At 39.8% G+C, this 14,332-nt stretch overlaps 1 protein-coding gene across 1 annotated transcript; it reads right to left on the bottom strand.

The window, feature by feature from the left end:
* Positions 1–2,484: 2,484 nt before the first annotated feature.
* On the bottom strand, positions 2,485–10,183 carry btbd3b (BTB (POZ) domain containing 3b). Its single transcript, XM_023400110.2, has 4 exons — positions 9,234–10,183; positions 7,782–7,872; positions 5,618–5,736; positions 2,485–4,868 (listed from the first exon to the last, which is right to left on the bottom strand). The coding sequence occupies exons 1-4, from the start codon at positions 9,542–9,544 to the stop codon at positions 3,836–3,838; spliced, it is 1,554 nt and encodes a 517-aa protein (XP_023255878.1). The 5' UTR covers positions 9,545–10,183; the 3' UTR covers positions 2,485–3,835.
* Positions 10,184–14,332: the final 4,149 nt, after the last annotated feature.

The following is a 14,332-nucleotide window of genomic DNA, read 5'->3' as shown; positions in this document are numbered from 1 at the left end:
TATTTTCTTTGATGAATTCTTGAAACCCACAGCTGTGTTTCCCTCCTCTCTTTGGCCATTATTAATTCATTGACATTTTGCTTGGATGGAAATAATCAGGATGTTGAGGAGTGGGTATGTGATTGCCTGCAGTGAATAGACTGATGTTTAATATGGTAAAAACAGAATGAGATTCCTCTCACCATTTTCTTTCCCCTTGTGGTTGTGAACTGTGGTGTTTTGCAGTTGCGTGAATTTAGTAGACATTTCTATCCCAATTAACCCTACATCACATTAATATGAAAAGTAGTCAGTCATGTGATTGTTTGTGCATTATGTTAACCCTGGAGTAAAGAAACAACACCTTCTCTCTTAGATACAGAAGATCTTTTGGTTCTCTTCACAGACTTATCTGCACCTCAACAATCAATCTTAGAGAGCATTAGGAATGTTGATCAGTAGTAATCCACAGTCCTCCCTCAAGTCCGACCGAATCTTTTCATCCTTAATTCTTATTGAACAGTAAATAAAACCTCAATGCGATTCTCCTGCGCAACATGTGCCCAGTCTGACTCGGTATCCACCAACTCTGTTTTTCCCCTTTTCCCTTCCAATGCTAAACCATATGTTTATTCCACGGTTTGTCTGTCAAGAATTCACAGCCGCATTTATGATTATGAATATTACATGTAATTTCCTCTATACTCTGATAAACAGATGTAAGACTATAAACACTTTGAATTATATATTTGAAATTTCAGTGCTAAAATCAAACTGGATGCCAGCACTGTATATGTGAGCGAGCAATTCTAAAAATTGCAGGAGATATTTATCAGTTACATTTAGTGTTTGGATGACTTCCTCATTAGTAATACATGGCTTCTCTTTATAGCTCCTTCTCTGACAAACCAATCTTAATTTAGATGCCTCATCATGCATTTTATTTTTAGCCCTCTAGAATTTAATTGCATTTGATTTATTCAATTAAAATGGTTTGCCACAATAATTGTCACGGCTTATAGAATAAAAAAAAAACTATGTTTTCATTAAGTATAGCCTCATCACATAATGGGTCAATGATAGATTTGTGTCTTAGAGGGTTTGGAAGATGAATACTACTTTGCAATAACAAGTAATTAGAGCTTCCAGCTCATCTGCAGATTGAAGTCTTGGTATTGATTCAACAGTGTTTTTTTGGTAATGTGCTCCATGAAGAGCAGAGCTGTTCCCGCCATCTTTCTGGCAGTGAGCTGTTAGCCTCTGGCAATACTACTGCTTTCTGAACTGACTGTGACCAACACCAAAAAAATGTCAGGTCAATAGATGTGAGAAGGGATTTTTCTCGGAGAGTAAAATTAGGGAAAGTGTGTCCTTCTTTTACGTCTCACTGTATCTGAGCTGTACCTGCATTGTAATTTTACAGCTGTAGATCGGTTACATTTGCAAAATGAAAACGTGAGTGTGTGTCTGTGGAAAGCAGACGTGCCTCTGACTCCTGGCACATTGTAGTCCCCTGCTGCCTCCGGTGCAATTAATGATCTTGCTTACAACATTAGCGCCACAATCATGAAAAATCGCGTTGAAGCACCAAGTCCCCCAACATATTGAGTTCAATTCATCAAGGGCTTCATGCTCATTGGCGATGTCAAACTTGGTCTCAACATTATTGAGTGCCTTGGTAATCAAGTACCTGCCATAAGCTCCCAGGAGTGATTATCTTTTTGAACATACAGTTCACGAACAGATATGATTTGTCTTGAGATTCAGTAAATGACTCCTCTTGTTTTTGAGTTTTACAGCATATCAGCCGCTCAGATAAAGTTAAACTCAGAAATCTATAAAATGTCTTTGCTAATTCATTGTTTTGTCAGTGTATGGGCAATTGTATCAGTGACTGGAATTTTTTAACTTCATCCACTATACAAGTGCACAACTTCTGAAGACTGTCTGCAAGACAAAGATATGAACAGGAGTTGAAATCCACTTTAGAGACTTACTGTCTTTTTCTTATCAGCAGACAGACACATCAAGATCAGCCATGGGTCAAACAGCCAGTGTGGTATCCTGGGAATTCAACACTTCAGGGTTTTTAGACATTTGAGATTATAATATCATTCTTTCTCTATCTCGTGAAACTTGAAAACATGCGATGGTCATGTCAAGCCATTCTTTATGACTGCAGTCTGTGAAAATTCAAGGTTGTAGAGGTTGCACATCAAAAAGCCATACTTTAGAGTTGTAGGCTATTAAAATTCTCATTAGGGAGGGGGAAGCGTAGTCTTGCATAGCTCAGTAGGATGCAGATAGAGTTAGAGTTTGACAGACAAAAAGCAGGGTGTATAAGTGGCATCAAGACAGGGATCATCAAACAGCAGACAGCTCTCCTTGGCATTGTAAATCACTGCAGTGCCGAAGGGCATCATCTGTCCCCATCTCCAAATTTCAGTCAGAGTATGTAGCATGTGATAGCGCGGTTTTCCACAGATGGTGTACACAATCAATATGTACCATTTGTTTTGTTTATTTGCATCATCAACAATCATACACATTCGTTGGTCTCCCAGCACTGTAGCACGTAAACACAGGACATGAACACCAGTTTTCCCATCTATTGTCACCGGCAGACAAGCCTGTGGATGTTTATCCTACACCAGAAAGAATATTCAGTATCACATTAAATAAATAAAAAATCTGACTCATAAAAATAATGAAACAAATTCAATTACAAACCAACATCAGTGCAATTCTGTAGCATAAACATTATGCTTCTGCAAATACTGATACTGAATGATCACATTGGGAGGGAGTGCTCAGCAGTTCAGAGTGCACAGGGTTGTTAACAAAGAGAAGTAAATGTCCATAAGATAAACAGCTTCTAACACTGAATCAATTGTTGATTTTTTTGCTGTAAACAAAACCAAGATGCAATAACAATTAGTAGCACACGTCAGTACTGCAATGCAGACAGAATCCAAGGGAAAACCAAAGAAATCTTTCACTCCACCCTGTAGTGGTGAATGGTGATCACTTTAAGTTCATTTTCACTGTAAACATAATGACACTGATGTAAATGATACCTCACTGGAGTGACTGAGATTTGTGTAGGTGCAGAGCAACATGCTACAGAGAGATACTGTAGGGGTTGTGTGTCTCATTATATTCAGTGCTCCCTAATCTAAGACCCCTCAAGCCCTCTCTAAGTGCCCTGTTACTAGATTCAAAGTATCAAAAAGCTGCAGATTCAATTGAAACCACTCAAATACAAATGCCTAATGGGGTTTACACACTACAATAGGACAAACAGTGTTTTTGACTGTAATCATAACTTGAAAAGTTGCTTTAAGTATCATACAGCTTTTTTGACGTATAATGCTGATGGTCCAGACTGAGTCATGACAGGAAATGTTCATTGTAGAATATAGAATGTGAAGTATTGCTGCTCTATATGTGCATTCTATGCGAGAATAGACATAATAAACCTACTGTAGCATATTCATCATATAAGATATCTTTGTGGCCAGCATTGGCCACAATTGGTGGCATCATATACATTTCAGAATTTACATATATTCATATATACAGGCACATTTAGCGCAAGATATTTTTAATCTTTTAGAACTTTTGTTCATCAGCGTATTTTCACAATCCAACATCTTGAAATGGATCTGGTCCTACTCAAGTGGACCATTTACTAAAATTAAAACCACATAAGACCCTTTCAAAGGTTTGAGACCAGATTTTGTTTTGCACAGTAGTGACAAAAATAGATAACAGAAAGTGACACTATGCACAAAGTGATCATTTTCTATTTTCCATAAATGCATTGAAAATCAGTCAAATATGTGCACAGGGCTTGTCAAGCGTAGAAGATAAGCTCAGGAATCTGTCCCCCCTGCACCCCTGTGCCGTTAGTGCTGTCTGAGGAGCACTGGAACTGAAATGTCACTTTCCCACACTGCACCTCTGTCATCCCTTCCTGTCCAAAGTAGCTCAGCTCATTTCCATCCAGAACCACACTGGCAGTGTAGAATGTATCAGGCTCGATCTGGACTGGGTACTCAAACCACGCTGGGAAGGTGTTGCTGGAACCATCAGAGAAGTATTTGCTGAGGTTTTGTCCCAGCAGTACTCCTTGACGTTTCAACTCGATCTTGGCACTGTACTCTGCTGAGCCACAGCTAGATCCGTACAGTCCAAACCCAGCAATGAAAACTCTTTTATCCACTGCGAACTGTATACTGTCACAGCGGCCCCGATAGCGCCACTGATTGCTTCTGTAGGCACAGGACTGGAATCTGTGGCAACGCTGGGGTGTTAGGCCTTTCCTGGGCTGGCTGACAAACTGCAGCTCAGGTTTCTTGGCTGCTGTGTACCACAGGAAGATGTCATTGGTCTCATTAAGCGTCAACACGCCCGACTGGGCTGCTCCATTGGCAAAATCATCCAGAGCCATTGTAGGGATACGTATCAGGTACATGGCCTTGCCCAAAACCTTACGCTTGTTGTCAGTTGAAGAGGTGAGCTCCTGTCTCTGACACTCAGCCTCAGCCCAGCTGAGCGCTGCCTCAAATACTACTATCTCTTTAGCGTTGAGTGTCTCTCGCTGTAGGATACTCTCCAGGGTCTGTGCGTCGATGTCACAGAAGCCCTCTGAGCGTAACGCCAGCTCGGCCTGGGCATCAATCACCTCCCAGCAGCGCTGTGTCAGCTCCGGCTCCTCGAACAGGCAGCTCTGGGAGAGTAACACGCAGGCATTTTTGGCGCTCAGGCTGGTCTCCAGGAAGTTGACGCAGGCACGTGCCAGGTGAGGGACAATGTACTTCTTGGCAGCATAAAGAGTGGCCAACACTGTGTCAGCACTCAAGTCAATCTCATCACAGTAAATATACCTGTTGACATAAAAATGTGACTTTGTCAGCTTTATAGATACCAGATTAAACATCAAAGAAATGTCATGCAAAGCGACATGGTGGACACATATTTGTTAAAATGATATATGTGTGTGTCTGTGTGTGTGTGTATATATATTTATATATATATATATATATATATATATATATATATATATATATATATACACACACACATCAAAAAATACTTTAGATGACTAAAGTTGAAACTGACTGATATTTAAGGAATACTGCATCAATCACAGCATCTGTTCAAAACTATGTTGGAAGACATGAAATGGGATTTTAAACACAGTGAAATCACTGTGCAAACTAATCAAACTAGCCAACAAAATAATATTCCTCCCACCTACTGTAGCCTGCTTGCAAGGATACAGAAAACAAAACTCATACATAAAAGTGATGGAGGAACAGGAAGCAGGAGGTAGAGAACAATATGGACTGATTCAGAATGGAAAGTGGAATTTATAATGAAATGAAAAAAGACAGATATAGATTCTGTCTTTGAGATACAGGAAAGAACTCATTTCAGTTCAATTGTATGACAGGGTAAGTGATGAACAGCTTTGTCCAAGACGTGTCAGAGATAGATATAGAGCAGTTTTATCATATAGCAGTTATGTACAAAGAGGACATTTGTTAAACAAAGGCATTCAAAGATCACAAGAACAGGGCCAGTCAAAGGAGGAACAGAGTGTTGAAAAGTTTAGACAGTGGAGAATCCTTACTTCAACATTGCCAGAAAGGCTGCTGGTTCCACATCTGGAATATGGATTTCATCCTTGTTTTCAGCAAGTTCACCATAAAACATTGCGTGGAACACTGAGCTCCCAACGGCCAAAACATACTGTTGGAATAAGAAGAGAAAGCAAAATGACACAGGGAAAAGAGAAATGAAAATATGCCATAGTTTTTCTGTGTTTTCACTGGAAACCACATGACATGTAGTAACAAAGTGGGAAAACAGAAATATTGCAAAAAAGGGAATTGCACTAAATCTAATTTGTTCACATGTGGCTCCTTCTCTTTACATGAAAACACAAATCTCTTTGTGGATATTGAGCTATGCTTCAATTCTAATCACTGGAGAGATTGACCCTGTTGAGTTTCTCACATAATGAGCAATGCTCAACCATTTACTGTTTCCCCTGAAGACAGGGAGGCAGATTTCTAATGAACAAGATTGCCTCTGATAAAAATACAAAAAAAACAAAAAACAAAATCCTAATAAAGCAACTGAACAGAGTGCAACAGAAGTTCAATTTATTGAAATTAATGACTTATCTGAACTTATGATGAAATCAGATGCAACACAAGGCCACTAATAATTTCAGTAATAAGCATTTTATACAAGACTGTGAATCCTAATCATACTCGAGAACATTTCATGTTGTAGGTTTTTGTGTGTATGTGCACACCACGAGTATGTGTAGGTGGGTGTGTGGGTGGTATAAATCTTCCCAAAAAAGGCACATAGACTTTCTCTTAGGTGATTAAATTGCAGTGAACCTATTCTAAAGTAAAGCTTGCCAATATGGGTTTCTGAAAACAATGATGTTATTGTTGTACACACTGACATTCATGTTTCTTTTTTTCATAAAGAGAGGTCAGTTGAAATACGCCTGCTCTTTTATGTGGATTTAGAGACGATATATATATCTATATCTATATATATATCTATATATATATATAGATATATATATACATATATCTTAGAATAAAATTAATCCCATCTCTTAGCCCATTGTTGTTGTTTTTTTTGGTTTTTTTGTTGTTGTTTTGTTGTTCTTTTTCAGATGTTCTCATACATTACTGTTTTTAGCTGATGGTTGCATCCTCCATCTTGGAGGGATATAACTTTGTTATCTGACTTGCTGCCAAATGGTCACAAGAAAGATTGCTGTGCTGAACGTCATTATATCCCATTGGCATAATGTCTCAACATAAAGTGCAGTCAAGTGATCCACAATGCCCTTCCATAACTGCATTCTATAAATGCACAAAGTGCACTGCAGTTACCAATCATAGATAATACATTTGGGCCCCATAAAAAGAACAAAAAAGATGACCCATACAGGGCTCATCTGACAGTGTAGATGTGGAATAGATAGCTGAGCCAAAGCTATGGCTACAAAATCACTTACCAAATATAATGTGAATGTTATAATCATATTCAAATAAAGTCGACATCATGATGTGCTTTTAGATGAGGCATGTGGTCCAGGCAACTATAAACCGTAATCAATCATTTATGTGAACACCTTGAAAGAGCAATGAGGTCAGAAGGTGAACTAAACAAAGAAGACAGAGGGTGTAAACCTGCAGGTGACTGTTGGGATAAACAGGTTGAATATGGGCCCAATTATAATAATCAAAGCTATTTATAGTAAATTCATTTTACTGTCATTCCAAAATCCAAAAGCTAATCAAGTAAGTGAGCACAAAAGTATTTCTAGGATGTGAGATGCAGAGTTGAATGTACCTTACTCTATGCTTTATCATTGTAACTGTGTTCTGTTGGATGTGTTTGATTACAGGTTGAGTAATTGAAGTGGGGTTTTTTTTTTTTAAAAAGGCTGAGCTAAAGCAGAGACAAAGACGATCCATCCTGTGTGATATGACTGCTGAAGAGGATATCCCTTCCTCCTTCGCTCACTCTCTGCCTCTATCTTTCAGCCTCATTTACATAAATAATTGAGGACTGTCTCAAAAAGACACATGGTGCGGAAGTGAGAATGGAGCACAAAGGATTTCAGTTCCATTACTGCTGGCAATGAGGAAGATAATTTTTATCCTGATATGATATGAACAACAATGGACTGGGCTGGCTGATTGCTTGTTTGTTAATTTCCTCCCTGCTACTGTGATTTTACTGGTTGATGAAATTCTTACTCTGTGTCCTGGCAGCCGCTGGGTTCTCCCAGGCTGACCCACCACAAAGTGCACATCTGCCATCAGCTCATTGTTGAACATTACTGAATTTCTAAGAAGGGAAAGAAGCACAAAAAACAGTTGAAAATGAATTTTACATTTATTATTCTGTACAAGAAGAAGGTAAGACACAAAAAGCATATCTTGACAATATTGGAGATGAGATTAGAGGAGAATCAATGCACATAAATCCACGTTTATGTATTTTATGTAAATGAAAGTCAGATTAATTAGTGGTGAGAGTGTTTAGCAGAAGTGCAAGCAAAAATAGTAACTTTCATGTATTTTTACATTTTTTTGCTCTTCTAAAAAGAAAAGTTTTATGATTGGATAAAGTGTCCAAATTACTTGAGAACTGGTTTTTAAAGTATTACGTAGCACACTTATGTATTTCATAGCGAAATCAGCTAAATTATATCATAGCTTAACCATATTTAGCTTAAACTCTTTATATCTCCATAAAGAAAGACAAACGAGACAATGAACTGAATGGAAAATCCCCACTGTGAAAGAATGGGACCAACAATAAAGCTGCGTTCATATATTATTGAGTAGTGGAACATGTCACAGGGGTGTGTAAACAGCCCCATGATGTTCTGGAGAGACAACAAAGCCAGGTCGCAAAGAACACATTTTGCTCTGGACAGCTGGGGTCTTTTACTGATAGGCCAAGGTAAATATTTTGCTTTTAGTACAGAGCAGCCTCTGCCTGTTGTGCATGTCAAACGCACCCAGTGCCTGTTCGCCCTCTGTTATGTCAGAGCGACAAAGTCTGCAGGAGCAGGAGAGGGTGTAAACAGAGATACCTCCAGCAGATTGAGGGCAGGGCAGAGGGAACCACCCACACACACACACACACACACACACACACACACACACACACACACACACACACACACACACTTACAAGTTGTCATAGGTCACTTTTAGGGACATTACATGGACTTACATTCATTTCCCTTACCCCTAAACATAACCTAACCTTAACTTTCCCCACTTGACCCAAAAATCTGCTTTTTCCCTAGTGAACAAGCCGTCCCCAATTCACTGGTTTTTAGTCTGAAATTTTTCCCCAAAAGTAGCTTATGACACACATACACACACACACACACACACACACACACACACGCAGGCAAGCAGGCAAGCAGGCAAGCAGGCACCACATTTAAACTAACACAGAACTCAATATACATGAGTAGTTACCCAGACTAAGTGTTTTGTGATAAATTTTTACATTCACCAGGGATTCCGTTCATAAAATTTTGTATTGTGTAATGAACATACAGTTGAACTTTATGAGAAATTTTCAGATTACAATTTCAAATTCATCTCCCCTGAATGTAATGTTGATTTAAAAATTGTTGGCTCAACAATAACAATTGCTAGTGTGTGCAGAGACTTGGTTGTACCTACCTTTCTCTTATAGTGGAGTAGAGTCCCTGCCAGTTACAGTTCTGTATGGTGTTGTTGTTGTTGAGGTTCTGCTGCTGATACAGTTGCACTGTGGTGGTGGATGCCGGCTTTTTGGTGGGAAAAATATCCGCTGCCATCTTCTTCTTCTTCTTGCTCCTCAGAGTGATTATCTCATAACAGACTGGGGGCAGCTTGGAGCTGCCACTGGCATTCCCTTTCTTGGAGCTTTTACTTGACTTGCTTTTCACTGACTCGGGAAGCATTAAGAAGAAAGTCAGACATTTCATGTTCCTTCCCTTGGCATCGACCATGAGTGTGTTCAACTGCCGAGCAGTGGGAGTGCATGCAAAGAAGACATTCACCTGGAGCAGGCAGGTGCGAGGGACGACCAAGGGGGGACTTGGAAAGAGCACAGACTTGAGCTGAACTCAGATCCTGTGTGATACCTTTCGGGAACTAACAGGATAACTCTCTTGTTTTGCCCGTTTTCTTCGCTCTTCTGAAGAGGCAGGTTCAGACCGGTGATCTGAAGGCACTTTTCCTGTGTGAAGTTTGATCTGCTGACGGAGAGGCTCTTGGGGTTCCCATTCCTGCTTGTCCAGAATGATGTGATCAGCTCTTCAAATCACTTCTTTTTCTCCCTTGCTCCCTTGCTTCTCTCACTTACTGCTCTGCTGAGGGTTGGCCTGACAGCCCCAGATTTAGTACAGCTGCAGTGGTCCTCAGGCGGCCAGCGGTGTTTACTCAATTCCTTTCATTTCCCACTCTTACTCCCTCTGTGCTTCTCTCAGTCTCTCTTCATCTGTGGATCTCCCTCTTTCTCTCCAACACTTGTTCCTTTTTTTCCCCCTCCCTCTCCTCCATGGAGCGGAGTCATCTGCAGGATGCTGTAGCCGTGGATGCTGTGTTGCTCTGCTCAGCTACTCGTTCTGCTGACTACAGAGGTTGAATGGGAGAGTGCAGAGGAGCTAGAGAACCCCCCACCCCCACCCCTCACAGCACAGTACACAGCTCTCTCCGGAGCTCAGCCAATGGCAGCGCACAGCGTTCATGATTGGCTAAAGCAGCTTAGTGCAGCACATACTTGAATATGCAATAGTCAACGTCTCAATTAAAGTGACAGCCACGCTCCATAAGAATGATTTACTCATCCACAGTTTTACTTCCTCTGTTTGCTTTACCTGGAACCACAGCATTAGGTTTTCACTACAGCAAACATAGACTCCATGCTGTAATTCAAAAGGGCAATGCAAATATATATGCTCTTTTAAGGGCAGAATTTGCTTAATTCATGCATCTTCTGACAGTCATAGTTCTTTTTTAATGAGCTTTGCATAAATGTATACAAACTTGCAATTCATTGTTCTTTGCTACTTTGATTGGACTTCTGACCTCTTAACTGTTTTGCCAGTTAAAAACCTTTTTAGATGCAAGTCCACATCAAACTGAACATCATATACACAATACACAAGCTTTTTTTATACTACTAGAATTTGATAATGTAGCATATTGCAGTGTGCTGATATTTCTGTATCTTTTTAACATTTTTTTTTTTTTGAATTAACATCCAGATTTTTGCATTTCAAATTCGTAAAACTGCTGTGTAATACCATGGAGTTTCTTTTGAAAAACCAACTGCTTCCAGTTCCAACCAAGAATGTGCTTGTACTTAAGCTTTCTTGTTAAGTCATCTCTTCAGGAGAATACATGGGGCTATAAATGTAATGCACTCTTTGCACAACGTATAATGCATACAGTTCCTTTTCTCTTCTTGTCTAGTTGGGCCTGTGCACACTGGGTATTCTATTTAAAGGTCCCATATTGTAGAAGGTGAGATTTCCATGTCTTTTTTCATTATGGAACTGGTCCAGGTGCTATATAAATACTGTGAAAGTATCAAAGTCCACGGAGAAATGCACACAGCCTGTATTCAGAAACAAGCCGACAGGACTTCCATAAGTTTGTGATGTCGCAAGAAAACAGTCACCACCCTCAGCTATGCCCCCATTATGACCCACCTTGACCTACTGTCCAACCTTGCAGGATTTGGTTTCTCCAAGTGTTTACCTGAAATCTGCAATGTTTTTATTTGATTACTATTAAAGTCACTTAGTGTTTTGTTTGGCCTCTCCAAGGGTCTTTTCAGCTTTTGAACTTTTTAACACTATTCTTCTACCAATGTCGCAATTATTTTATGTAATGTTTTATGAGTTACAGTTGGATTGAAAATCAGCTATTTTCTGGCTGTCTCTGTGTGGACTGCAAACTTGCTTACTCACAGTTAAGGGATGATATCCACAGCCTCGAGTCACAGCACTGAAAAAAAGATAAGCTGCTTGACGGCTTTGTCTCCATAGCTGCTGGCAAAGCATACCCCAGGCAAAGCATACTTCCGCCATAATTACCCTATAAGCACTGCCGTCACGCCGCCACGCCACCACCAGTAGACGTTCCTTCCATGCATGCGCCTTAATGTTGCTGCTGGTCTCTCGTCTGCAGTGCCAATTAATCCCTTTCAAAACTCCACATGTTCTGGCCGCTACGAAAAGGGTAGACTGCTCCTTCCCCTTCTCCTGGTAATCCACTTGCCATATTCCACTGTTGCTGTCCTAGCTGCCCAATCATGCACCTCCCTAATGTCCCAGATGGTCTCAGGTTCTGCATGCACACTGGCCCTGTACTGGTCTAGCAGCCAAGGAGAGTGAACTGGATGCAGGGGCCGCATGTTCTGCCACTCCTGCATTGGACCTCCACTGCATAGCTCCACACAAAATCCAGCTGGATGATTTCAGTGTGTGAATTTGACGGTCTCTTTGGCACATTTTAGTTCTGATTGACCATCGCCATAACAGGTGAGTTTTACCAAGCTAGCTGTGGTTGGTCTGGCCATACAGCACTCAGAAAACTGTCAGCCAATCAGAAGAACCAGTGTTTGATTTGTCCGCTCTGGGCTAATGTAGAAACATGGCTGTGCAACATGGCGGGCTCTGTGGAAGAGGAGCTGCTCCTGGTTGAGATGTGAAGGGCTCACTCTGAGCTAAATAAGACACAATGATTCTTAGTTTCTGGTAATTAAACATAATTATGAATATTATATTCCATTTCTGCTGGTAGATCAATCTAAATCCTGCACACTGGACCTTTAATATTATGACTACTATTGTGCACCTTGCATTGATAATAGTAGTACATTAAGTAGCACTATTTCTATTGTTAATAGTAATAGTAATCAATTATTTGAGTATTATATCTTTATTTATTAAGATTGAAAATCTAACTGACAAAAAGAGCAGAATGAGGTGAAATTAGAAAGTCTTCCTTGAACCACTGTCACAATATTGATTTTTCCATAAACCCTAATTAACTGTAGTGTTTGTTGCACTGAGGAGCATTAGCACACTAAGCCTCCTCATACAGTGTGTGCTGTAGAACAGAGAAATTTGCTATGGTAACATGAAGGCAACATTACAGGGCACCATACTCTCAAATTGCAGGCCACTAGAGATGTTACCTTGGTAACCACATCCACAAGCAACAGCGGGATAGAAATGTAGTATACAGACATAAAAACAATGAAAGTAGTACAGGAGAAGCTCTAATATTACTCTGCAGCTATTAACTATTATTTATGTCACAGTGAACTGTAAGTAGTCTTAATTTAGAGATGTATTTGTGTTGTGAATTTTATTTTACAGTCAACCAGTGCCCTTACTAACCACTAAACTGAAACTGTAATGTTTAAAAAGCAACATTGATAACTGGTGATAGAGTGCACATGATAAACCAACAGTTCTGCGATTTATCTGGCATCGTGGTCTAGCAGCCAATATGATAAATAGGATGCCAGTCTATATTACCGTAAATGGCTTCCTGCTTTCTTTAATTGCATTTTCTCTCCATTCATCAGCAGAAAATGTAATCTTGTTATTCACACATTCAGAAGTAGGAGCGAGAGCAGGAAGTAATGATGGTGTTGTCACAGCGTCAACATCACCTTTGTCTCACACTGTCATCATGCAGTCACACATTTTCACAGAAAAGGAAAACATTAGCACGACAGTAGTGGCACAGAAATCTGCATTATGATCGACAAAGGCCGACAGTCCTTAGATAATCACTGATTAAAATAAATGCTGGTAATGGTAAACAATGGTAAGAATTAACTAAAATATAAGCTGATGTAAGAGTGCACAAAAATTTGAGAAATATTTATTAACCATTTTGATATAACATACCTAACAACCTCAACATACCTCAAATGCAATTTTTCTTTTTTTCGTATGTTTTTGAGATAACGCGCTGTAGAGACTATTAGATAATTTAATTTCTGTACATAGTACACAGTTTAAATGTTTCCCTCATATTTCGGTGCTTGGCAAAACCCCAGCCTCAGTGTATTAACTTCAAAAGGTGAAGTTAAAAAGCAGCAGAAATCCACCAGCGCCTTTGTTGATTGCTTCTTGATGACAGTACTCAGTGCAGCACCTTTATCTTCAAAGTAGTTATACCAGGACACCTTCATCTTTTAAGAAGTAACTTCAGTCATCGCGAAATAATACGAGCCAGAAAAGGTGGAAATAGTAGAAATAGTAAAGTACCTGAAATAAATCAAGTTACTCTGTATCTGTGGTTGTTTACACCAGCACATAGTAGATTTTGTCAACACGCTCAAGGAGTTTCCATTAATTAATGTGTGAACAAAGACAACATATCAAATTGCAATATAAATGCATGGTTCATAAATAATTACATAATTATATTGTATTGTCTTATCAGAATTAAAGAAATATACTTTTAGTGGCTTTCAGACAGTATATTGCAATGACCGGCCTGTGCTCACAATGACCTGCCACACAACAATTTGAAATTTTAACAAAAAATTTGCTTTGAAACCCACTGAATACTGAAGTCAGTAGTTATGTTGTGGAGGTGACTGCTTGCCATTCTTAGTTGGAGCACAGAGATGCAGCCCTGTGTAGTGGCAGAACTCTTCTGCAGAGAGACACCTGCTGAGAGGCTTGGCTGAGCACAGCGGCGGAGAGAGGAGGATGGGAAATGAACTGTGATGCAGGCCTGGCACATGGAGGCAGGGACAGGTT

Source organism: Seriola lalandi, unplaced genomic scaffold (genome assembly GCF_002814215.2).
Source record: "Seriola lalandi dorsalis isolate HSWRI2012SDOR001 ecotype SW California unplaced genomic scaffold, Sedor1 jcf7180002052131, whole genome shotgun sequence".
In the NCBI taxonomy this organism is placed as follows: Eukaryota; Metazoa; Chordata; class Actinopteri; order Carangiformes; family Carangidae; genus Seriola; species Seriola lalandi.
This window is presented reverse-complemented; position numbering and strand designations above follow the sequence as displayed.